General features: G+C 48.0%; 8 protein-coding genes across 8 annotated transcripts; 3 read left to right on the top strand and 5 right to left on the bottom strand.

The window, feature by feature from the left end:
* Positions 1 to 540: 540 nt before the first annotated feature.
* On the bottom strand, positions 541 to 1,646 carry UA08_07160 (hypothetical protein; the record flags this gene model as incomplete). The annotated part of the gene is made up of 3 exons (XM_020262071.1): positions 541 to 738; positions 797 to 1,068; positions 1,166 to 1,646. 3 exons carry the CDS (start codon positions 1,644 to 1,646, stop codon positions 541 to 543), a joined length of 951 nt encoding a protein of 316 aa, XP_020117569.1.
* Positions 1,647 to 2,532: 886 nt separating this feature from the next.
* On the top strand, positions 2,533 to 8,369 carry UA08_07159 (hypothetical protein; the record flags this gene model as incomplete). Its single annotated transcript, XM_020262070.1, has 4 exons — positions 2,533 to 2,579; positions 2,651 to 3,326; positions 3,386 to 5,208; positions 5,270 to 8,369. 4 exons carry the CDS (start codon positions 2,533 to 2,535, stop codon positions 8,367 to 8,369), a joined length of 5,646 nt encoding a protein of 1,881 aa, XP_020117568.1.
* Positions 8,370 to 8,732: 363 nt separating this feature from the next.
* UA08_07158 (hypothetical protein) lies at positions 8,733 to 11,008 on the bottom strand (the record flags this gene model as incomplete). The annotated part of the gene is made up of 4 exons (XM_020262068.1): positions 8,733 to 10,001; positions 10,081 to 10,358; positions 10,417 to 10,678; positions 10,730 to 11,008. The coding sequence occupies 4 exons, from the start codon at positions 11,006 to 11,008 to the stop codon at positions 8,733 to 8,735; spliced, it is 2,088 nt and encodes a 695-aa protein (XP_020117775.1).
* Positions 11,009 to 11,605: 597 nt separating this feature from the next.
* Positions 11,606 to 16,353, bottom strand: UA08_07157 (Sulfite reductase; the record flags this gene model as incomplete). Its single annotated transcript, XM_020262067.1, has 4 exons — positions 11,606 to 11,635; positions 11,701 to 16,056; positions 16,111 to 16,250; positions 16,323 to 16,353. 4 exons carry the CDS (start codon positions 16,351 to 16,353, stop codon positions 11,606 to 11,608), a joined length of 4,557 nt encoding a protein of 1,518 aa, XP_020117776.1.
* Positions 16,354 to 17,229: 876 nt separating this feature from the next.
* On the bottom strand, positions 17,230 to 18,410 carry UA08_07156 (hypothetical protein; the record flags this gene model as incomplete). The annotated part of the gene is made up of 2 exons (XM_020262066.1): positions 17,230 to 18,273; positions 18,375 to 18,410. 2 exons carry the CDS (start codon positions 18,408 to 18,410, stop codon positions 17,230 to 17,232), a joined length of 1,080 nt encoding a protein of 359 aa, XP_020117771.1.
* Positions 18,411 to 19,004: 594 nt separating this feature from the next.
* UA08_07155 (Ras-related protein Rab-6A) lies at positions 19,005 to 19,909 on the bottom strand (the record flags this gene model as incomplete). Its single annotated transcript, XM_020262065.1, has 5 exons — positions 19,005 to 19,063; positions 19,120 to 19,522; positions 19,620 to 19,708; positions 19,771 to 19,796; positions 19,857 to 19,909. 5 exons carry the CDS (start codon positions 19,907 to 19,909, stop codon positions 19,005 to 19,007), a joined length of 630 nt encoding a protein of 209 aa, XP_020117772.1.
* A 511-nt stretch (positions 19,910 to 20,420) lies between these two features.
* Positions 20,421 to 21,273, top strand: UA08_07154 (putative V-type proton ATPase proteolipid subunit; the record flags this gene model as incomplete). Its single annotated transcript, XM_020262064.1, has 5 exons — positions 20,421 to 20,475; positions 20,529 to 20,563; positions 20,618 to 20,709; positions 20,794 to 21,102; positions 21,171 to 21,273. 5 exons carry the CDS (start codon positions 20,421 to 20,423, stop codon positions 21,271 to 21,273), a joined length of 594 nt encoding a protein of 197 aa, XP_020117773.1.
* Positions 21,274 to 23,031: 1,758 nt separating this feature from the next.
* On the top strand, positions 23,032 to 25,416 carry UA08_07153 (hypothetical protein; the record flags this gene model as incomplete). The annotated part of the gene is made up of 4 exons (XM_020262063.1): positions 23,032 to 23,310; positions 23,421 to 23,461; positions 23,523 to 23,560; positions 23,618 to 25,416. 4 exons carry the CDS (start codon positions 23,032 to 23,034, stop codon positions 25,414 to 25,416), a joined length of 2,157 nt encoding a protein of 718 aa, XP_020117774.1.
* Positions 25,417 to 25,448: the final 32 nt, after the last annotated feature.

The raw sequence follows: 25,448 nt of genomic DNA, 5'->3' as shown, positions 1-25,448 counted from the left end.
GCGAATTTCAATATTAAATTAACAAAGCATCGAAAGTATGCCTATATCAAAAGAGCAGCCGAAAGCCAGCGCAAAAGAGGGTGAGATTGTGATAGAAGAAATATCGCAGGATAGGTAAATAAAAAAAAGAAGACAAAAAAAGAAGACCTTCCACGCTTTTGAATCGAACTAGAAGCGGAAAAGACGAGAGAAAAAAAAGAAAGGATAGAAGATACGATCCCAGCTCCTACGCTCTACTGAAAATAGGCGACAGCAGAGATAATAGAAACAGGATGAAGACAAGGAACGAAAAAAGACGAACTCGACAGGGGAGAAGAAAAAAAACGGATCGGCGTTTTTGTCGCGCGAGCAATTGTAATCGGGATGTCACGTGATGCGCTCCACTTGGGCCGCCCCTTTTATGTGATTGGCGGATGGCCTTCGACTCTGATTGCTTTCGTGAATTTTCTACGTGTCTAAGTTCTATGTATTTGCTGGTAGAGTCCGAGAAAATGTTCCGGAATCAGAAATGCTATAGGAAATGAGTCGATCGCATTATAATTAACTATCTCTGGTTCTTTGCTTCCTTCTGTTCTGTTTCATCGCCCATCCGGTCATCTCGGGACGTGCAGGATCGACTCGAGGCGCACTCATCACATCCAGATAGCCTTCACCGTCAAGGGCAGTTTGCAGTTGGGGAAGTTCTTCTGGATTCTGATGAATCATATAATTCTCATACGTAACCCACGCTTCTTCGGTCTGTTTTACGGCTCAAAGTCAGTAGTCGTCTCACGATCACTAGAGGTCACAGTTTTACCTCTGAATCTAGCCACTCATATGATTCCCATTTCTCGTCCTGTATCTTCTTTAATAACTCCATATTACCCGGCGGAGCAGCTTCGCCAGCTTCTGCCGATTTGACCTTGACATCGACGGCTCTGGCTTCGGCTTCCCTGACTGCGCCGTCCTCTTCGAGGTCCTTTTTCCCACGCGTAATTCGTGCTCTGGACACCTCTTCGGATGCATCAAGATGATGTAGCTGGGGGCGTAGTTGTACTACTGCTGTCACCGGGGAAAGAAAGAAATTGGCTAAACAATTTGGTAATTAGCCTTAGCACTTCGGACTGACAAAAGAAAGAAAAAAAAAGAAGTGCGTAAGAAAGGGGAATGAAAAATCACAACGTACATCCTCTAAAAGCTCCAAGCATATAAACGGGTTCGCCATCTTCAGGCTCCTTTATTCTGCCCGCAAGAGTCTGATTTCGTAGGATCGTTTGGGTTTTCGAACTCTTCACATCCTGCATTCCATTGTCGCCCTCCATCTTCACGCGACTAGCCGCTGCAGCAGCGCCGCTCTGCGAATTAAACCCGCCTGCGAGTCCAAAAGCGCCTCCTTCTCTCAGTACACGGCTCTGCTTCATCGCTTCTCCGTACTTCAGCCCTTTATTCACATCGTAAACATCAGATGAGGTGTTGATAGGCACTTCGACTTCGACCAGGCCCGTTTTGGGCTTGAGTCGGAGACCAGTGGGTTTGGGTCTGTTTTGATCTTCGTAAGGTTTATCATTGTTAAGCTCGCGGTCAGGGTATTGAAGAACATATCGTGCGATTTGCGAGTCTGTGAGAAACACGTCATACGACGCGACGATGGGATCTGAGGAGCTCATTCTTATTCTTGGATTATCGGGGGGGTGTTCTCGCTTTCGATTGCAGGCAGTAGGGCAAAGTTTTGAGTATGGTACTGGCAGGGCAAAGATGAGAAATCCCAAAAGCAAAGAATGCAATGAAAGAAGATCGATCTTGTTTTGTTTCGCGGAGGTTGAGTGAAGGCTTGCGGGGATTTGCTTAAATTTTGTCTCGGGTGGGTTTTTTCCGGCTTGATCTCTTATCGATAAGAGCTGCTCCCCTCTATATACCCAGGTAAACTTCACTACTTTTACTACTGCATACCACCATGAGGTTGGGTTATATTGCTGTCGGGTTCTAAAGGGCACCGATAGCTGGGTAGTCTGGTGCTGATCGAAAATCTCATCCATTCTTTCATAAGTACGGAAGACTTCCTCTATACCTTACCTACTCTCAACCTGGTTATTTCCTAACCCATCATACCTACCGGGATATGCCATATGAAAATAATTCCATCGAAGCTTTACATAGAAACTTGCCTAGATAGCTTGTTGTGTTGCTTTACTCTCTCATGATCACTGATTTGGTTGATTGCACCGGCTATTAGGTACAAGCCACAGTCTATCCTTAGATAAATTATGGATGCTAAACTTGTCAGGTATCTCTGCATGACTCTGCAACCTGAAGCTTTGGTTTGTCAAATAATTACTATATATAACTATGCGGGGTGCCTTGCTGCCTTTAACAAGCCCGTTTGCAAGGCTGGAGTGGCATATCAGCCTCGTTGGCTTCACTGCTTCTATCACAGCCCTCTTCATCCTCTCACCTTCTCAATTACCTTATCCACCACGATTTGAAGACCTCTAGTAGTGTCTTCGATAGCTTTCTGAGTCTTGTGAGATCACCAGTTTCCGTTCTCCCTGGAGAATGGCTGATACCACGACCCTGGGCGACCCCCACAAGGTGCTTGACTGGTAAGCTACCCTGCCTTCTTTACATCTATCTATGAAGATACTCACTCACATGCCTGCGTGACCCTTCACAGGTATAATAGACTTTGGTCTCGAACCGTCGATCTTGTTGGCGACTTTTTGGGGAGCGAGCTCTTCATCATCGACGGCGACTCGCTTCTCCTAGAGTGCTTCTCCAATGAGAAGCTCGACTTTTCCCCAGGATTCCAGCTACTGCACGCAACCTACCTTGTCGAAAAATTCTTGCAGAAGCTCCAACAACGCAAGTGCGTTTTTGAGATTGTATTCTTCGATCGGAATGCCCCATTCTGCGTCCCTGTAGGCAGTGCTGATGACATCCGATACCTTCTTGCTCGTGAGGCAATCATCCAACATCTCATTACGATTTCTTCTCGTGAGCAACAGGAACACAAGTTCGATGTCCATGTATTTAAAACCTTCCATTCCGAATCTTTCAAAGAACATTTACTGCAATCAGGGGCCTATTTGTTCATGTGTCACGAAGGAGACGCTATTGACAAAGAACAAGGCAACGGAGGTGATACTAATGATGATGACAAGGTTCTGTCAGATAAAGGAAGTGATAATTTTCAAGAGAACACCGACAATGATATTACTGTTGCAAACGAGTATGATACTCAGTCTCTTAAACTGAGCTCGATGTTTGGGCTCAGACTCATGATTTGTTGGTTTGTTACGCATGGATGCAACATTGCTCTGATCAACAACCTTGAATTCCGGGATACAAAGGTACGTAACCTACTTGTGAAATGGGCGTAAAATGCAAGCCACAAGTTGACCGTTAACAGGTTATGGCCATGGTGATCCAAGGTTCAGCAGAAGCGCACAGCGCCTCTCTGGTACACGAGCTCCCGAGGGCAGACACACTTGATACCTTGCAACCCCCAGAAACCAAAAAGGTGGATCAACAAGGCAAACCTACGAAGGCCGCAGAGTCCACACGTACTGGAGATCAAGAGAAGAGCCGTTCCACGCAGAAACATTCGAAATTCGCCCCACTATCTGATCTTCTCAGAATAGCAATCCATGAATATCCAGGCCTGACGCAAAGCCAATACCTTTCAGTCGTATCCCTAGCAGTCATGCTCAATGCTGTCCCCTTAGACAGCTTCCATGAGATATCTACTGGAGCAACTTCAGTGATTTTGCACCTTGTCATTCTGCAAAATGCTAAGCTTGAAGATCGAGTGATACAAGCCCCCGGGAATGTGAATACGGCATTTTTTGATGCATTTCTGAGAATTTGCAGAGAAGTGCTCAGCTCAACATGTTGGAGAAATACGATGAAAAAACACAACTTACGTTGCGATCTCTCTGATCTTGCGGATGGGAGGATGTTCTTCCAAGTTCAGGCCATGATAGAAAGTCTCGGTATCAACGGTGTCATCACATCCACGACGCTCTTGCCGTTCAATAATCTTGCTTCTTTGGTAGACCGTCTCTGCAGCACGAAGTTTCGCTGTGAGGTGATGGACAGGGCAGACGATGGCACTGGAAAGGTGACACCTGCAGAGAGATTTGGTGACAAGGAATCAAGAAAGGAGCCCACCTCAAGACTCAACGGTGAGTCTCCAAACTTCACTAAGGTCCTCCCATTCAGGAATGCCATTTTCGACGAACATCTCAAACCTGTCCATCTTGAAATTGACGAATCTTTTGATGGAGGAGAGGAAATTAATACCAAGAAGTTCCTAGAACTAACTCATTGGCATAATTCAAAGCCCCTCGACCAGAAAAGGGCAGCTTTAACACCCCGGGACTGGCGACACCAAAAGTGGGATCAGCTCTATATGGCCGAGATGCGGCGTTACGCAGAAAGTCTATTGGGATCAGTGGGCATGTCTCAAACGGAGACCATTATCGTCGAACGCTCCAGCGATCGGCACAAAAAGCCCCTTATCATGAGAGAGAAGCAGCCCTCGACACAGAAGAATAGATCTAAGGGGTCTGTAGGGCCGTCGGTGAGGGAGGTAGCGGCTGCGACAATTCAGCAAAAAGCAGCTGAGCGAGAGCAGAGGAAGAGAAAACAATGGGCAGTTAGCCTTCGAGATTTCTCGAAGGTCACGGATGCGATGGTTCGATCCACGAAAGTTGAAGAGTACTTGTCCGGATTGTCCAAGGACGATCGCTGCATTTTGGAACCGGAGATTCTCACCTACCTTCTTGATACATTGATTCAGGCAGTCTATGCTGAGAAAGGACGTGATAAAATGAAGTTAACACTCCTTGCAACACATATCTGGAGCGTCCTTGCTCGCCTGATGAAAATCGGGCAAGGCATCAGTGCTGATACCTCGAACTACGTCGAGAAAGTCTGTCGACGCCTTGGCCTGCCACTAGTTCAACTTGAGATCCAGGTCGAACGACCTCTATCCTTCAAGCTCTCGGATGCGATATCCAAAGTGCCCGGAATTGTGGGTGGAATTAGCCCAGTAGACTTCCAGCTTCTGCATGGGGGTCCCCTCATGGACCGTAGCATGGATTCCTCACCAGACTCTCGAACGCCTGACTTCAATCCTGACCGCTGGCAGCGAGAAGTACTAGATCGGATCGATGAAAAGGAGAGCATGTTTATTGTCGCCCCGACTAGTGCTGGGAAAACATTCATTTCGTGAGTTTCTCTTTCTCTCTCTCCCTCTCCCTCTAAGATATGTATACCTAACGTATTGCAGGTTCTATGCCATGAGGCAAGTGCTCAAGGAAGACAACGACGGAGTCCTTGTTTACGTTGCTCCCACCAAAGCACTCGTCAATCAGATTGCCGCTGAGGTAATGGCTCGGTTCTCCAAGTCCTACCCAGAAAATTCTATCTCCAAGTCAGTATGGGCCATTCACACGAGGGACCACCGAATCAACAATCCCCTAACTTGTCAAATTCTCATCACCGTCCCGCATATTCTTCAAATTATGCTTCTGGCGCCCTCAAATGCTAAGACATGGACGCCTCGACTGAAACGCATAATCTTCGACGAAATTCATTGTATCGGCCAAGCTGACGATGGCGTCGTTTGGGAGCAATTGCTTCTTTTGTCTCCTTGCCCCATAATCGCACTCTCAGCCACTGTTGGCAATCCCGAAGAGTTCAATAGCTGGCTTCAGCGTGCGCAGGGTACAAATGGACACAACTTGAAAATGATACAGTATCAGCATCGATACTCTGATCTGAGGAAGTATGTGTATCATCCTCCACAGGCCTTCTCATTCAAAGGATTTGCTAAAACTAGTGGTCCATCACACCTGGGACTTGATAAAGCTGATGGGATGGAGCTCATGCATCCTGTTCTCAGCCTGGTTGATCGCTCAAGAGGCATACCAGATGACTTCAGTCTTGAGCCGAGAGACTGTTTGACTCTGTGGAAGGCAATGAACGACGTGCAAACCAATGATTTCCCCGTTGATGTTTCTCTCGATCCATTTAACCGGTTTTCTGCCACTATAGTCCAGAAGAAGCATGTCGTTGAATGGCAAAAACCGCTGAAAGATTTACTCAGGAAATGGATGAAAGACAGGAAGTCGCCCTTTGAAGCCCTTCTACGTCGCCTCAGCGGATCCGATACAGGACTCACAACTGCTGCCGGTGTAGGTAAAGTGGGAAATTTATCTGCATCCTCAGAGGCCTCTGGAATCGTATCTTCGACTCTTCCATTGATCTGCTCGCTTCACGCTCAAAACGCGCTTCCGGCATTGTTCTTCAACTACGATCGAAGCAAATGTGTATATATATGCTATCATCTGCTGACCGAGTTGCAGGAGGCAGAAGAAAAATGGAAAGCAACAAGCCCAAAATGGAAATCCGACATGGACAAATGGAACGAGCGACAGAAGCTAGAAGCCAAGAAGAAGAAGACCTCGGGGGCTACCAAGGCTACCAAGAAGAAAGGTGCTTCTAATGACGAGCCAATGTCACGTATGGATCAGCTGAGAGAATCAGCATCTGTTGAAAATAGCCAGTCCGAGCTTTTTGATCCGGAGAGGCCCCAGGATATGTTCAGTCTGTCAGACTTTACGAAGCTGCAATTATCTGAGTTTGCTGTGTATGCAGAGCAGCTCAAACGGCGTGGAATTCACAAATGGCTCATTGACGCACTCGAGAGGGGGATAGGCGTGCACCATGCAGGCATGAATCGAAAGTACCGTCAGATTTGTGAAATACTGTTTCGACGGGGTTTCTTGCGCGTTGTCATTGCAACAGGCACATTGGCTTTGGGTATCAATATGCCATGCAAGACGGTTGTCTTCTCGGGAGACTCTGTATTTCTGACGGCCCTCAACTTTCGACAGGCTGCCGGCCGAGCAGGACGTCGTGGATTTGATCTCTTGGGCAACGTTGTTTTCCAGCATATTCCAACCGCTAAGATTCAACGACTCATCAGCTCGAGACTCCCAGACCTCAATGGGCATTTCCCCATCACTACGAGCTTGGTTCTTCGCTTGTTTATTCTTTTGCATGGCTCTAGTCAAGGCGCGTTGGCGATTAAGTCCATCAACTCAATTCTATCACAGCCTCGCATTTGTCTCGGTGGACCGGAGATGAAACAGACAGTACTACATTTCCTCCGATTTTCCATCGAATACCTCCGACGGAATCATCTCCTCGATAGTACAGGAGCTCCATTGAACTTTGCAGGATGTATCTCCCACCTTTACTACACCGAAAGTTCCAGCTTTGCTTTCCATGCCCTTCTTATTTCTGGCTACTTTGACGGGCTTTGCAAGGACATTGAGCAAAAGGAGAAAAGACAGAATATTCTTCGGACGCTAATGCTTGTAATGTCGCATATTTTTGGTCGTTTCCCATTGCGCCAATCTGTGTTAGAGTCGTATCACGCCGCGGAGAAACGAGCATCGTCCATCGTGGTTCTCCCGCCGTTGCCAAAAGAGGCTGATCAGGTACTTCGTGCTCATAACAGTCGGGTGCTCGACACATACACCGGCTATGTATCCACATTTATTGACCAGCATGTCAAAGGACATGACCGGTATCTCCCATTCAGCGGAGTCGAGTGCGGAGGAGACAAATCAGCTGCTGAACTTAGCTTGTCTCAGCAGCCTGCTCCGAAAATCACGTCTCCATTCTACGCCCTTTCTGGACATCGCGATAGTTGGACGACAGTCTCAGATCTTTGCGAGTCTGTCCGCAGTGGTGTATGGCTTGAGGCTTCTGTGGTTCCGTACGTACCTGTGTCGTCGGAAAGCCAGCCATTGAATGCATATCTATTCGATTTCTTCAAACATGGGAACGTCCAGCAACTGGAGGCTGCCAATCGAATCCGTCGTGGTGATGTGTGGTTCCTTCTCAACGACTTCTCCATGGTACTGGCAACCATTAACACGAGCCTGGAGAACTTTTTGAATTCCAAAGGAGGCAACAACGTTGATATAATGGATATGCTCAACGTCGGTGGTCGCGGCGACTCGAGAGAGTTCGAGACAGATGCGAAGTTCGCCGACGAGGAGGTTACCGAAATGGGTGTAGAAACGTCTCATAACCGCCAAGAAAGAGCAGCAAGGATAATCTCTCCCAAAACTTCCATTCGTGCTGGTGAGAGCAGAATAATTGCGGAAAATTGGGACGACGATGTGGTTGAAGATACGGAGAGAGTCAGCGCAAAGAAAAATTCCAAGCCTGGTCACCCCAATCAGCTCAAGCCAGAACTCGAGCCAGGAGAAAGAATAGACAACACGTCTCGAAGGGCTTTGTTCTTGGTATGTAAGGCATTCAACGAGCTCAAGACTGAATTTGATGCCAAGTTCAGGGCTATGTGGGCATGAGGCGGACTACTGGGAGGTTTGCATTTTTTTTTGTTTGCTTTCTTATCTTACGTGGCTGTAGCAAGTGTAGGAAGGATGTTTGTAAACTGCAATATTAGAACCAAATAATTATGTTGGAGTCATTGCTAAGTATGTTACCTATGTTGTAACTGTTGTGGTTGACTGTGATATGCTTTAATGCAGTTGTTGGTTAGTGCACGTAATCACAATTCACTTAAGGGATTAGATGTAGTTTCTGGATATACACGATTACAGCCACGGGCAGAATTCTTATTCTGTAATATCAGATAAACTTCTATATAGGTCTAGTGAAAAATAAAAAGAAGAAGAGTATGTCACTTATGTTTACCATAGGGGAAAAAGTTAAGCCTTGGCCATTCTTCGAAAGAAGTCCCTCGAAGACTTCCAGATACCTCTAGCGCCTGTCTTAATTGCATGCCTTCCATCATAGAGCGGGAAGATGACCACGGCGCCAAATGCACCGAATTGCCATATAATGGCTACCGTTGTCCACCCAGAGAAAAAGGGCTTGGTGAAGATATAGTCCCGGTATAGTGGGAGCGGCCAAGCGACGAAGGTGACTAGGACGATAATCACAAACATAACCCAGGCAATCTTGAGCCACCGATGCAGCTGCTTCAGGGCTTCTTCGTCAAATGGGTGCTGAACATCCTCAGGGCTGAGTTGCAGGATTGACTTTGGAGCCTTTTCGTTCGCTGTGGCAGGACGCTCCAGAACTTTACTCTGGATATTTCCTGGTTGCGAGCTCTCGACAGTACCCGAGACACTTTTGGGATTGCGAGACTGTTCTTCCTCGCTACTTTCATTCAGGGTGGTAGTGTCTGACGGTGCATGATGTTCGGCTTCATCTGCCAGTTCGATGCGCAGAAACTCCCGCCAGTCGAACTTATACGGCTTGTAGAGCGACAACACAACCGAGTAAAGGGCAGGCGAGAAGAAAGACGCGATCGCTGCATAGAGAGCCGGATACTGGTTGGACGTGGTCTCGATGTTGATAGCTCCGTACATGGACTTTGCGGTTGCTAACCAAACAGCAAGGCCCGAAAAGAAGCCGAGAATGGGCGATAGGATCGCAGCTAGACGAGTCTGGCGAGACCAAAACAGAGTCAGCGCCATAGGGATAATCCCAGGACACGAGATGATCGGTCGCAGATAGCCGATCCAGGTCATGTTGGCACCACCATAGTTCAAGGCGATTGATATACCCGTGATAAACACGCCATGTATGACCACCGTCAAGTGGCTCACTCGCACGAGCTGCTTATCAGTTACCTTGGGATTGAGGTATGTCTTGTAGAGGTCGTAGGAGAGAATGCTGCTAACCGCAATCATGGACGAAGACACGGTGCTCGTAAGTGCCATGAACAGAAGGAAAAAGAAGCCGATAATTCCCTTTTGGCCGATGAGGGCCTTGAGAACATAAGGCATGACCATGCCTGAACTGACTTCAATACTCGTCAGCTCGCCAGGATAGGTAGGAAAGATCGGGGTGTTGTGCAGCGCTCGGGCTGTCAACCCTATCACAGTCCCCAACCCCCAGGGAATACCGAACACCGCCAATGCAGCAATGTTGTAACCAGGCACCGTGGCGTAGACCTCTGTTGCAAAGGACTTTTGCCAAAAAGCGGTATCCTGATGTGCCACCGGTTAGCTTTTGCTGCATCGTTCTCTTGATGGGTATCTATCTCACCATGACCACGAGGGCTAAATTGCCAAACTTCAGTATCAACCCCCAGATAATTGCGCCTTTTGACTTGAATGTAAGGACGGATCCTTCGTAGTTTCCAGGAATATAATTCTCGCTCGCTGTAGCCATTACTTTGTCGTAGAGGCCGCCCAGTCCACCCACCGCGGAGTTCGTCAAGACCGCAAGGGTGAAGTAGATGATGAGAATCAGCGCAATGGTTGTGTGGAGGAAGTCTGTGAGGAAGGTGGCTTTCAGACCTCCCACTGCGGTGTAGAGAACGACTATTATGAAAGTATTAGACCACAGGATGTTGGCAATACATGTATGTAGAGGGCCTACCTCCCAGCGGGATGAGGATGGTTGCCGCGACGAAGTGCATCCCAGATACACCATGGATAAGCTGGGAGCCCGTCATGATCATGGATGCGCATCCGAATACATTGTTGACCAGATTCAGGGCAATGAAGACAAGATGGCCTATCTTCCCATATCGCATGCGGACAATCTCGAGAGAGGTGTGAGCGTAAGGGACTCGGATTTTCGCCATGACGCCCAACGCTGCCATCAATGCAATCTGGAAGCAGAGACCAGAGCCCCACCACTATGCTGTGCATTAGCAGGTGCTGAACTGTAGAATTGGAGCATTGCTTACCAGAGGGACTGCCAGTCCGTATCTGTAGCACATTGCTGCTGCCAGCACCGTCTCGTTGATCCACATCCACGACGAGAAGACCGCTGAAGCTGTCAGGCCTGTTCCCACGGATCGATTGGCAACCATGAACATCTCCGACTTCCCGGAATCCTCAGAGAGGTAGACTCTCTGCACTTTGACAGCAATCAGAATTACGCCGCAAAAGAGCACGCCGAGGCCGACAAGGAGGCCATAGGCCGCTCCCTGTGAGATCAGGGACAAGCTGGCGACACTCGACATAGTACTAGGCTCTTCTGGAGGTTGATTGAGGGTATCCAGACAGCCTACGTGATTTCTGCCATGTCTGGAGTGCAGTTGAAAGAACTTAATATTCAGGAAAGACGAGTTCTGTCAAAATGGCGTGCAATCACGACATTATAGCGAGAAGGAGACTTGATAAGATCCTGGAGTCTCCTCCAGGCGGTCCTATCGCACATGCAGGCCGCATACATACATCCGCATTATCGCCCAGCGGATTTTGATCCATGCCTAGCTCGCCTTTGGCTGTATGAAATTTGTTGGAGTCTTTAAGATATTATACTCTGAGAAGGAAAGCTTTAATATGTTGAATGTCGATTCTAAAACTACGTGTTCATATACAGTTCTGATCATATTTAGCAGTCGTGCCCGTAGTTATATTACATGTACAATTACAGTTATCGATCAAGAAAAGATGTTTCAAAAGAAAAACCAGCCCATTCAAGGCATATTCTCCTAAAACAAAATGAATATTCATAACATCAATGCTCGATAATGCTCATTTCACATCATCATAGATTGTCGCAAAAAGAGGGGGGGGAAGACTTTTTTATTCGGAGATATAAGACTTCATATCATCTATTCTTCGTCGTCTTCCTCTTCGGCAGTCTATAGTAGATTGAGGGTTAGCATTCTTTCTTCAGCAAAAGTCCGGATTAATAACAAAAACTCACGTTATCGTGGAAATATTTGCCTTCGGTAGTCTCATTAATAACTCCGGCGCGGATGCACCAATCGCCGAAACGCTCGGGCGTCTCGCCATCGGTATTGCGCTCAAGAGAGTAGCGTTTGAGCAGGCCTTTCATGATATCCAAGATCTCGTCCTCTTTGATCGAAGACCGATAGAGCTTGTTCAGGCGCTGCCCATGGTAGCCACCGCCGAGGTACATGTTATAAGCACCATATGCCTTGCCCACAAAAGCAACCTCGGCAAGCCATGGACGAGCACATCCGTTGGGACAACCAGTCATTCGCATGACAATGCTCTCCTTGGAAAGACCATTCTCTTCAAGAGTAGACTCCAGCTTACTGATGAGAACGGGAAGGTAACGTTCAGACTCGGCCATGGCAAGACCACAGGTAGGGAAAGCAACACACGCCGAAGACGAAAGACGGAGACCACTAAATGCTGTGTTGTCGAGTTTGTATTTGGCCAACAGAGCTTTGATCTCGGGAAGTTCGGAGTCTTCAATATTCGACAGAATCAAGTGTTGGTTACCAGTCAAACGGAATTCGCCCTTGCCCAGTTTGGCGAGCTCCCGCAGTCCAGTGCGCATCGAGAAATCGGCAGTATCTTCAATGCGTCCGTTCTCAATGAAGAACGTGAAATGGTTCAAGCCCTTCTCATCCTTTTGCCAGCCGAAAGTGTCAACGTTTGATGCAAACTTGAAAGGACGTGGCTCGGCGAAACGGAGACCGTCGGGCAGGATTTCTTCCACCTTGCTCTTGAAGACCTCGACTCCCATGTCGTCAATAGTATACTTGAGACGAGCGTGTTTACGGTTCTTTCGGTCACCGTGATCACGCTGAACAAGCATGATCTTCTCGCAAACAATGTGTGTCTGATCAACTGGGATGTAGCCAAACATAGAACCAGTACGAGGGTATGTCTTTTTGTTGTTATGTGTCACACCCATACCGCCTCCAACGATGATGTTGAAACCTTCTAGATGGCCGTCGGCACCCTTAATGGCAATAAGACCGATATCGTGTGCATAAACATCGGTATCATTGTGAGGGGGGATGGCAATCGTGATCTTGAACTTTCGAGGGAGATAGGTAGGACCATACAACGGTTCATGATCTTGAACAGCGTCTCCAGCGACAAGTATTTTCTTGTCGTTGTCGTCCTTCAGCCAGATCTCGTGGTATGCAGTGGTTGCAGGAAGAAGATGATCAGAGATCTTCTGTGAGATGGCATGCACTTCTCGGTGGTATCCAGAGAGCTCAGGAAGGGAACTGCACATGACATTGCGGTTGACATCACCACAGGCTGCGAGTGTAGTCATCAGAGCCTTGTTGATAGCCTGCATTGCTGAACGGAGTTTGCTTTTGATGACGCCATGGAATTGGAATGTTTGTCTTGTCGTAAGTTTCATGGTCTCGTTTCCGTGGGCGCTGCTGATAGCGTCCATCTGTAACCATTGAGAAGGAGTTGCAACACCACCAGGAAGTCGACAACGAATCATGAAAGAATAGGCGGGCTCAAGACCTTGCGCCTTGCGCTCGTCACGCAGATCACGATCATCCTGCATGTAGGTTCCGTGGAACTTAGTAAGCTGCGAATCGCTTGCCGAGATAGCACCGGTGCTCTCGTCCAAAAGCCCCTCAGCAATTGTTCCTCTCAGATAATTGGAGGCTATCTTGATATCCTCATTGGTCAACGGCGGGGGTTCATCAGCGATGCCCTCAACCTTATCTACCCCTAAAGCTTGCCATAGACGAGGCTCCCACTCGGAGTAGCCGGTTTGGAATGCATCCGGATCTTGGTCATCGCCCAGTCCAATATCAGTGAGCTTACGACCACCAAGGAAAGAAATTCTAGTGTCAAGGTCCTTGGCAGGTTTGTTGTAGTAAATCCTGTCTTCCTTGCGGGGCCAGTAATGGCTATCACCTAGACCGAAAACAGAGTACTTGATGGAAGAAAGATCAAGATCGCCAGAGCTTTTCACCACATCCCAGAACGCACGCCCATTCTGGGGGAATTCACCTTGACCTGCAGTACTCGTTACGAGCACAACGTTCTCCTCTGTGGCAAGATCCTCAATGGGATAATCGTCCATAGCCATGACAAGGGTCTTGAGCCCTCTAAGGCGACCACGATTGCCCAATCGTTTTGCGATGCTAGCAGCATTGCCATTATCCGAAGCAAACAGAATGGTAAGGGGAGCACCGAAAAGTCCCTCTAGCAACTTCTCGTAGGATTCCTTGGCCTTGCGTTTCTGCAGAGCGCGAACCTCAGTGCCGTAAGACTCGGAAAGGTTGTTTGCGAACTTGGGTTGGCGTCGCATAAGCTGAGTTAACTGGTTATCTCGGCGAAGGAACTCCTCAAGTTCCCGCTTAATGCGCTCCGAGTCCAGATTGAACTTGGGTTCTCCATTCTCATCATTACCCGGCTGCCATCGGTAGAGTGGCCAGTAGCCAATGTCAACGGCCTTCTTGGTCTCTTGGAGGACTGTCAAGGGAGACTCGTTCTCCTTGTGGTAAGGCAAGTAGGCAACAACAACAGAAGGACCCTCATATTGATCGGCTTCTGCCATAGCCTGGAGGACCTGAGTGTAGGAGCCATATACAGCAACAGACGCAACATAAGCATTTCCGAAGTTCATAGCATACAGACCAATGTCTTTCTTTCTGCGCGTAGGATCGGCGGCGGCATGTTCAGAGTAGGGTTGAGAATCAATAATAAGCATGTTCACGTTAGCGCCAGATGCAAGAACATGGTGAACTCCAGAGTTGCCAAGATCATATGCCCAGGCATCAGATCCAATGAGCCACTGAGATTCCTTGTAGAATAGTTTGTGGTTGTCAAGGAGCTGTCTCGCCACTTTAGAGCCATCCATCTGCAAATGTCCAATAACGTCCTCGGCGAGGGCATTGACTTTAACGGCATCCCGAGCATTCAATGCCCACTTAGATAGCCACTGCGAAGGTCTGTCTGTAGCAAACTGTGATGACTTTGCTGCCTCTTCGACTTCCGTGATGAATCGTTCGCGGTGCTCAGATCTGGCAATCAGAGAACCAAAGCCATACTCCGGGCTAGCAGCAATCGTGGCAGATATGCCAGCATTGCTGGTACCCGATTGATTGGCAACATACAGTCGTTTACCAAAGAGCTGGTCCAGAATCTTGGTGTAAGCATTCTCGGCGGCGGGTTGGGCTATATTATGTTTCACCGTCGGCACTTCGTGGCTTCCAATCTCAAGGTTTTGAATGGGTGAATCAGAAGTGAGATTCTGAATAATACCGCGCAGCGCCTGCGCAGCAGTGGACGGCTCTACATGGCCAAGACGATATCCAACAAGACGTGGGGCCTGCCCTTGACCTGAAGCTGAACTCAGGCTAGAGAGCAAATCCAAGAAAGATGGGCCCCATCTGGTAGTTTTCCGAACTTGCTCCAATACAGCAATACGCTCGATAGACTTGGGAATTTGGTTCGAAACCAAGCTACCAATCCATGGACGATAGAGACGAGCTGTAATAATCCCGACTTCCTGAGATTGTGCATCAACGAAAACGCCAGTCGATCCGAATATAAAGATAGCATTCTTTGCATCTTGCGGTCCAGTGTACTCGATTGCTTGGTAGCTTCTGCCTGTGAGCTGGGTGAGGGTCTCCCAGATCTCGGAGGTCCACCTAAAAATGTCTGCGGCGTTGACAGGTCGCACATTTGCGCCATCCACTGTTGTAGCAGTAGAACTCAGAGCATGGCTATCTGTGCTGCTGTCTCTACGGGAAGATCCAACGGACGAGGCATCCTGACTAAATGCGGCCGAGGCGTTGTTGGACGGGAATGAAGGTGCTGGTGCGGAGTCTGCCTTTGACGATGCTTCCACGGCATTTTCAGAAACTGTTGCCAAGCGTCCGGAATCAGCGTAGAGAGTCTGATTTTCGGCCGGCTGGTTGTAGGAAGGTCTGATAGCATCCACGTCCAATACTTTCCTCACGAGATCATAGTCTTCTGAGGCGACGGCATCATCGTTGGCGGAGTTTGCAGGATCAAAAAAGTGAACTACACCTTTGCCCGATTTCAGGGCCAGAGCATGAGCAGTCAAGGCAATATCCTGGGCTTCTTGGATAGTTTCAGATTGAAGGAACGTAAAACCGCATTGACGGATCGAGCTGATGGCACTAAAGTCTGACGACTCAATCGCAACGTGCAGGACGATCGGGTGGTTCACGAGACGGTAAAGGTGAGGAATTGAATTGAGGAGTACGGAAGAGGATGTTGTAACAGTAACAAGCTTGCCTAGTTGCAGGGGGTAGAAGGCTGAGAGTAGCGGATCCTCGTTAAAACGAACAGCTTTTATCTACAGGCAGTCAGTCATGATGTTTGCAGTATACCCGGAGAGACGCATGCGTACCTCTGGTGTACCTTGCAGCAGAACACTGGGGGCATTGTTCTTTGCTTGACTCTTTAATGTGCTGGAAAAGATTGAATCCGCCTGTAGTGATGGCTGGACGGAGATGACGACATCACTAGCCAGGTAGGCGACTCTAGCCACTTGATATCGAATGCAAGTCAGCTCTGAGCAATTGCACAGAAAACGAAAAGAAATAATGGCTCTCTACTTACCAGCTTGCGCCGCGGTTGTGACAGACGCCATGCTGACAAGCAACTTTCAGGCTGTTATATATTGCGGGCGACAAGCGTGGGAACGTCAGAAGTATGTATCCGATGAGGCGAATATTCACAACCACATGAGCGCAGTACTTGTCTGCAATTGAGGGTCGGCAGAAGAGAGAGAAGAGAATCTTGCTCTCTAAGAGTCTTCCAATTTCAATTTCTTCCCTCCGACTACGCTCTCATAGCAAGAACTGAGGGGAGAAAAAAAATATCCATTTGGATTGGCCGCTGATCACGACATCGATGCAAACACGCCAAACATGCGCCGAGGGGCCTCCAAGTGCGGAGGACAGGGAGATCCCGTGTCGGCGGGCTGGCCGATGCTTTGCGCCTGAGGCACCGACGCTTGGCGTATTAGTAATCATTAAAACATCATGCGAGGAAACAACATTCAATTTACACATCAGTATATATACCTATATATATTATATATACCTATCTACGCCAAACCGATTGAGCCAGAAGAAGAGGCATTCATGCATCCCACACCAAACAGCCCGTGACCGTCCATTCTGTCATAAACATTGAACCGTGTTCGCGCCATAAAAATTATCCAAAATGCTCTTTTTCTTGTCATCAAGCGTTGCCAAGATCCCAGACGGAAGTTCTTGGATGAGGAGCTTGACTATCTTGCTGGTCGATAGCCAATGGGGAGAAAAGGAGAAAGATATATGCAGTCGATACTGAAGACTAGAATCCCCGGTAAAAAAAGGACCATGTTCAGTAGAAGATATGTAGGATATGTCCATCAACAAATCATCATGAGAAAGAAAGAAAAAACAAGGGAAAAACAAAAGCTCTAATCATATCTCTCCGCTTCCTTTTTTTTCTTTTTTTCTTCTTCCAATGCCAAAAATCACCTGTTTTCGTTGAGATCTTGTAGATCCACGCCAGCGTTGTCGCCTTTCCCACCAACAGGTTGCATCAATGATGCGGCCTGAAGAACGGATTGTGATGGCTTTGGTGGTCCAGTACCGGACCGGCGACGTCGTTCTCGTTCTGACAATCCCTCAAAAGAGGCACTGTTATTACGAGAATGTAATCCGCGACCAAAACCGTTCATCCAGCTCGAATCTTCAACATCCGACGAGTCCGGGTCCAACCAGTAGCTCCTAAACACGCTGATCATAGCACGGCCGAGAGTCCCTTGCCATCCCTGGCCTTCTGGAGTATGTGGGAGAAAAGGTTCCCGATCGATATCGGGTGCACTGGCCATACTAGCAACGCTAGCCACTGTTGCCACAGAGGTTGCACGACTATGCGTAGGAAGTTGTCTGTAATGTGGCTGAGAAGCATTCAGAATCTTCTGGCGCAGTGTCTGTCTAGCGAAAGCGAACATTATCAAGACGAAGTAGATCCGAATCAGCAAAAGTACCGAGATCATGATGATGCTTTCCAAGCTCTCTGGCTGTTTGATTCCGTCACCAAGACTAGGGGTGCCGCTATAAGGATCGGCGGAGGTACCGGCTGGAGCGCCGGCAGGATCAGCCGTGATTCCAGAGTCATCGAGGACGTTGCTAGGAACATGAACCGTGGAGACATTGTACTTTGGATTCGTAAACCCGGATGTATCCTCAATGGTAGTACCCGGTCCGGAGGTGGACGCACTGTGGTTATGTTGAGAAACAACCAAAAACCACGTAACACCAAAGGCTATTGTGTAAGCCGCGTTGATGACGGTGTCGAAGAAGTAGAGCCAGCAGAGACCCAGGCAATGGAGGGGGGTTTGTTTTCTGATGTGAGGGAAGAGGAACGCGGCGAGGGCAAGAGCGATGAGCGAGTAAATGTACATAGATAGTTGCATCGGAGAAAGATGATATCCGGTCAATAGGGCGAGCAATCCATATAAACCACTGATCTTATTGAGAAGCAGCGACAGCGTGATTAGCGAGACGCCGGTCTGTAAACTCATGGCGAAAAGAAACCTCTGAATGTCACTCTGGGATTAGCTGAATGATCTTCCTCTTCCCTTAACAATTTTTTTTTCTGCGAACGTCTTACCTGCGGGCGCGGTATGCAGAAAATACGGAACGCCATCTTGAGGGCTCAAGGCGATGGTCGTTAGACCACCGTTAGCAACGAGAAACAGTGCAAGCAAGGAGAGTCGTCGAGCCGTTTCTGGGTTTCTTTCTTCGGCCAAGCAGGAACCAAGGTGAAGAATGTTGCGGCTGAAATAACTCACTAACTAGTCAAGTGTTGATGATAAGGAGATGTCGGGAGGGCTCAGCAACCTTCTGGTTCCCGGGGGAGCCGTCCGCCAAGCCTCGGTCGCCTACGAAATTTGTTAGGCGTTAGCAGCCACTGATCTACATGACGTCTAACCTGTTTCATCCGGCTATGCTTGGCGACTGTGGCCATCGACTATAGAAACTGCTATGTCTGCACTTGTTTATATAATTTCTGCTAGCTTTTCGCCTAGATGTTCGAAGATATAGATAATAGCGAAATGAATGGTCTACTTAAGGCATGACAGCCAAGGCGTCACGGCAGAAACAGCTGTCTACGCATACAATAAATTCAAGAGGATAAGAGAGAAGGTAATCATATACATGTTTCACGAATAGGCAGTAAAGGCTCTACGCCATTTATAAACAATACAAAGACACGAAGAAACTCCTCAACCAGTTACACTCAGCAGGCGCACCCGTCGTTATTGGTTGGTTGGGATGGGTTAATGTTGACATCAATCACTGGTGGTCAAGACGTTAGTACGGCGTGACAACGATATAGAAGCGGCCGAGCTTACTTTGGTTCTCGCCTCGCTGTGCCTCGCCTTCCATGCCTGGGAGTGCCTGGGCTATCCTCCTAAACAGCTGCTTCACGTTGTGTCCAACTTTTGCACTAGTCTCAATAAACATGAGCCCATTCTTCTTGGCTTCCTCCTCGCCCTGTGCTGTGGTGACCTCCCGTTTGTCGTTCAGATCGGTCTTATTTCCAACAAGCACGATGATCACATCATTGCCTCGCTCCCCTCGAACATCGTCGACCCATTTCTTTGTGTTCTGGAAAGATTTCGCATTGGAGATGTCGTAAACAACAACGGCCACGCTGGAGTCACGGATATACGAAGGAATGAGGGATCGGAATCGCTCCTGACCGGCTGTGTCCCATAGCTGCAAGCGCACTGTTCGATCTTCAAGGTACATAGTCTGGATGCAGAATATCATGGGTTAGAGAAAAGGGACCCAAGGTGAACACGTCATAGCGAGGCGCTAATTGTAGAACGAAGAAGATGCACATTCACACCTTTGAAAGGAAATCGATTCCAATTGTGGCCTGGTACGTATTATCGAATGAATCGTACATAAATCGTGTAATGAGAGAAGTTTTTCCGACTATCATGGGGTCAGGACAGGATCGTTACGCCAACTATGTCTCCTGTCTGGCAAGGACATACCACTTTGCTCTCCGAGGAATACTAATCTATAACCAAGTCAGCTCAGGTTCGATTCAACTGGACGGAAATAAAGACAGTAGACACACTTAAACTTCTTCAGTGGGTTCGAATAGGAACCCACGGGCGTCTGGGAAGCCATGATCAAGGCCTTATTCAGTCAGGCGTATCTCAGGGGGAACTCGGCCGGGGTCAATCAAGTCGCAAGGCACACAAGACGCAGGCTGCTTTTTTCAGAAGATCAATGGATTATACAAAGCAAATTCGTAACGTTCATCAGAGCAGGAATGGACGTGGAATAGTAGCGATGTCCTCTGGTGGTCACGAATAAACAAGAAGGGAGACAGTCCGCCAAGGCAGTTGCCAGATATATGCAGGCGCCAGGCAATATGGCAGCAAGCAGAGGGGGGCAGCCGCGGAACCAATGACGCGCCGCGCTTGGCCAGGTCCGCCCGGCAGATGGATGGGGTGCCAGCCAGCTTCACCGTTGCAATTCTTCCGTCCTTCTTCCCACGTTATCACGAGCTGCTGAGCTGTTTAGCTCCGATTTTTTTAAACTCATCACCCGGCTTGGGGCGGCCTGTCGCTAGTGGCATCTACCACCTTATCTCGATTGCGTTCCGAGCAAGCATCTCAAAGAGAATCAATCGGCAATGGCGCTCTATCCCGCTGCCGTCGCGACCACCGCACTCGGCGTTGTCGGTGCTTGTAAGGGCTTCTGTTCAGGCTTAAATACATCATCTGCTGACCCTGTGGCTTAGATATGCTTTTTCATGACGAAGGAGAAGCTTTTAATGTACGGTCATTCAGCAACACCTTACCAGTCTCTCTTCTGACTATTACAACTTAGGTCGGCCAATTTCTAGAGACAGTGTCCCCGTACACATGGGCGAATATCGGTATATCGCTGTGTACGGGCCTTTCAGTAGTGGGAGCAGCATGGTATGACTGAAGATAAGATCTTAGATGAAGCAAACAACCTTGTTTGGATTTCCCCGAACTAACAGAACTTCCCTCGCTTCTTAGGGGCATTTTCCTCTCCGGCTCATCTATCCTCGGTGGTGGTGTCAAAGCACCCCGGATACGAACGAAGAACTTGATTTCTATTATTTTCTGTGAGGTCGTTGCCATCTACGGACTCATCATGGCCATTGTGTTTTCATCGAAGCTCAACTATGTCGATTCGGCGAACCTATATTCCGGTAGCAATATCTACACTGGATTTGCCTTGTTCTGGGGCGGAATTATTGTTGGATTTTGCAACCTGATTTGCGGTATCTCTGTTGGTATCAACGGAAGTGGTGCTGCCCTGGCCGATGCTGCTGATCCTAGCCTGTTCGTCTTCTCTGCCTTCACGTTAAATTCTTTCCTAGAACCCTGCTAACACATGACTGTCAATATAGCTTCGTAAAGATCCTTGTTATTGAAATTTTTAGTTCCGTACTCGGTCTCTTTGGCTTGATTATTGGCCTTTTGATCTCCGGACGAGCTCTTGAGTTCCAATAGGAGCAAGATTTCAGGACATCGGTCGCGTCAGAGATTGATTGTTTTTTCACAGAACAAACCATATTTGTGGTCGGATAAACTATTTAACGAGCTTCTTATATCTCTCTACTGTTTGGCCGGCATTTCCTCAAACATGTATGTCACGGGGCGTATGGGCTTGTAGGTGCATTTATGACTTTTTCATCGCATGGATTTATCGACCTCGTCTAGACAGGCGAGTGTATAGTATTATATACCTTTGGCATATGTAAACAGCGGCGTCGTCGTTAGTTGTACTCGCGATGTTGAATTTGACGATTAAATATCAAGCATCAAGTAGGCGAGTAGGAATATATTATTGAATGCCTGAAACATCAGGCACGAACTCGGAGAAACGGCAAACTGTGAAGAGCTTCTACAGTCGATTGTAATCAAGACTGATTGATAACCTTAATGGGGCCCCCAGCGTCTTATGGACGTGACAGAGCGTGAGAATAAATAGGCCTAGGAATTCACCGATCAAGGCAGCTGCAGCCTCATCATGATCATCGTCTCCAATTTTGTCAACCCAGCTCTGATACTCAGCAGGAGAGACGTTGAACTTGTCCAGAATGAGAGAACGCTCGGACTAGTGAGTGATTCCGATCAAGGATGCGTTCGATTTGATCCTTTGCCGGGTGCTCCATGTTGGTAGAGATTGAAATTGATACATCTGGGGAAACTGTTTGACAATCCTAGGTCCTGGGCGCATTTTTATATGCTTGAGGACGGGTTAGGGATCTGAAGTTCGACAAAGCGGTAGTAGGTCGGCCGTTGGTTGGAGATTGATCATCGAAGAAATCAACAGATTTTGGCCAATCCAGTAATGAAGATAGAGATGAAGGGAGAAGATGACCAGATGATTATTCCTGATTGGAAAGCCAGATATATAGACACACACAATGATAGCTAATATTCATTGTCACCTCTGACATGACTAGATCCATCCTTCCTATGTTTCACTATTTGATCCTTTGATGTCTTTTATGCAACGATTACTAAAGAGAATACATTCATTATAAGAGACACAAACTGCATGCAGTACCCCATCTTTAACATAGACTCCAGAGCCGTTCATCTTCTCCAGTAATGGAAACAGCACAGCCAGTTTGTATCGCTGTCCATGCAAGGACTTTGCCATTCAAGCTATATGTTAAAACTGACATTGTATAGAAAAACAACTGCTTTAACTTTTAGTCATTGCTGTAGCCTATTAGCTAGTAGTCATATGAGAAAAGAATCTTTCACATTCTACAAAGATACCGTACATGTGCGATTTGCTGACAACTTCAAAGAGCTATTCTTGCCCAAATCTTCCTTTGTTCATAAACGACTCCATAAGATGGGCTGCTTTTACAGTCACTACATGTAGATTAGCCTGTTTCAATATTGTTTCTAACGGCAATTAGATAGGTAAGCATCAAGAAGAGACACCACTCGCAGCTGGAGATGACAGCACATTCAAATCCTCCTCTGAAGACGATACCAGTTCGTTGTTTAAGAAACCATATCTGAATAGGAAAACTTTTTTTTATTCTACATCGAATTGGTTGCATGGTAGAGGACATTCTATACGTTGGTTAGTCTGGCTGATATCGATCCGCTAGTCTGCATCCGGTGTAGCGTTCTTGGGTCTGGCTATAACTCGTAACTTCAGGCTTATCATCAACCCTCCAACGTTGCATTGTGCTTCGAGCCGTTGGCCTTCTCTGGGAAATACTATACAGTAACTACATAAGCATGGCCTCCTCTACCGGCCTTAAGCCGGCAATCCTGATCATCTCAGACACAGCCTCCGTCAATCCGGAGAGTGACAAGACGGGACCCGCCTTAACAGAGATATTTGCATCAGCGCAGCATTCAAACACCTGGGCCTCTCCTATTGTCAAGATTGTCTCCGATGACTGTAATCAAATCCAAAGTGCCTTGAAAGAGTGGGCCGATGATCAGAATGATTACATTAATTTGATTGTGACAAGTGGTGGTACGGGATTTGCTGTCAGGGATGGTACACCTGAGGTCAGTTACTAGAAGCAGCACTCTGCAATATAAGCCATTCTCTTACCTTATTAGAAAATTTGATTTACGAGGAGTGTTCTCATAGTTTCTTTACTGACTCTTTTTCACAGGCTGTATCGCCATTAATTCATCGCCATGCACCGGGACTCGTGTAAGCATAGAATGCTAGCTCCTATTTACTCGGGGAACCTTAGACCTAACCACCATTACAGGCATGGCATGATTGCTGCATCTTTGAAAGTGACTCCGTGTATGTCTGGATCAGATCCATGATGTCTCTCGATATCTTCTAGCTGACGACACTTAGTCGCTATGATGGCTCGTCCTGTGGCAGGAGTACGAAACAAGACACTGATTCTCACCCTCCCAGGTTCACCAAAGGGAGCCAAAGAGAACCTTGAGGCTGTTATTAGTCTTCTACCGCACGCTTGCATTCAAGCAGCTGGCGCCGACTCCCGTACCATCCATGCGAAAGGAGTCAAGAAGCTCGAGGAAGATGCCGGGTTGACGTCTACAAACAATCAAACAAATATAAAGGGAGATGATCAAAACACCGGTCATAGCCACCATCATCATCATCACCACCATCATAACCATCTTGGACATACAGTCCCAAAGGCGCACACTTCCCCGAGTGATCGACCACAGTCCAATGATCCCAATGCAGGCCCGACCAGGAGATATCGGTCTTCGCCTTATCCTATGCTTTCGGTAGAAGAAGCGCTTAGAATCATAGTGCAGGAGACACCAGAGCCTACCGTAGTGGAAGCACCCATTACAATAGACCTGGTAGGCTCGGTACTTGCTGAGGATGTATATGCAGGAGAAGCCGTTCCGGCGTATCGAGCAAGCATCGTTGACGGATACGCAGTCATTGTCCCAACTGAAGAAACCCAGGGCCCAAGAAGCAAGGGAATTTTTCCCGTCGCTTCCGTTTCTCACGCCCAAGCAACATCCATGCCTCCGCCTCTTGAGCACGGCACAATAGCACGAATAACCACAGGAGCACCTCTTCCTCCAAACGCCAATGCCGTAGTCATGGTTGAAGACACTATACTTGCTTCCACAACTCCCGACGGGAAGGAAGAAGCAACCGTCGAGATTCTCACAGACGACATTAAACCCGGTGAAAATGTACGAGAAGCAGGCAGTGACGTGAGCAGAGGGTCCAAGATCCTTTCCAAGGGAGACTTGATATCTGCTGTAGGCGGAGAAATCGGCCTTCTCGCGTCGACCGGTACTCGGAATGTCAAAGTCTTCAAAAAGCCTATAATTGGCGTAATGAGCACGGGAGACGAACTAGTCTCCCATGATGACCCTACACCTCTTCACGGCGGTCAGATTCGCGACTCCAATCGCCCATCCCTGCTTTCATGTCTGCGTTCCTGGGGGTTTGACGCCGTTGACCTCGGAATTGCCCGCGATACACCAGCTGGAGAAATCGAGCGCGGTCTCCGAGACGCATTACGTGGATTGACGCCTGCACAGCCAACAGCTGTAGACATCGTAATCACAACAGGAGGCGTGTCAATGGGAGAATTGGATCTACTCAAACCGACCATTGAACGCGCCCTCGGCGGCACCATTCATTTCGGACGAGTGTCCATGAAACCCGGCAAACCGGCCACATTTGCAACAGTTCCTTACAAATCTAGCGTGTCATCAACCACCCAGCAAGAACGCGAGAAGAGGCTTATTTTCTCTCTACCTGGGAACCCGGCTTCTGCTCTAGTCACATTAAACCTCTTTGTACTCCCCTCGCTACACAAACTAATGGGCCTAGCCAGCAACGACCGACAGCAGCAGCATCAGCATAATGCAACAACGGGTCTAGGACTCCCTCTTATCTCAGCAAGGCTGACACATTCAATCCCCCTCGACCCGAAACGAACAGAGTACCATCGCGCCGTTGTAACTGCATCACGCAGCGATGGTCTGTTATATGCAACGAGTACAGGGATAGCCGGTGTTGGGCAGAGGAGTTCCAGGGTAGGTAGTTTGGCGAATTCAAATGCTCTGCTAGTCTTGCATCCTGGTAAGGGGGTTATTAAGGAGAATCAGTCTGTTGAGGCGCTGTTGATGGGGAGTCTGGTGGCTACTGATTAAGTTGTTGATAACCTTCCTTTTCTTTTATTTGT

The sequence above is a fragment of the Talaromyces atroroseus genome (assembly GCF_001907595.1).
Source record: "Talaromyces atroroseus strain IBT 11181 chromosome Unknown scaffold_10, whole genome shotgun sequence".
Lineage (NCBI taxonomy): Eukaryota > Fungi > Ascomycota > Eurotiomycetes > Eurotiales > Trichocomaceae > Talaromyces > Talaromyces atroroseus.
This window is presented reverse-complemented; position numbering and strand designations above follow the sequence as displayed.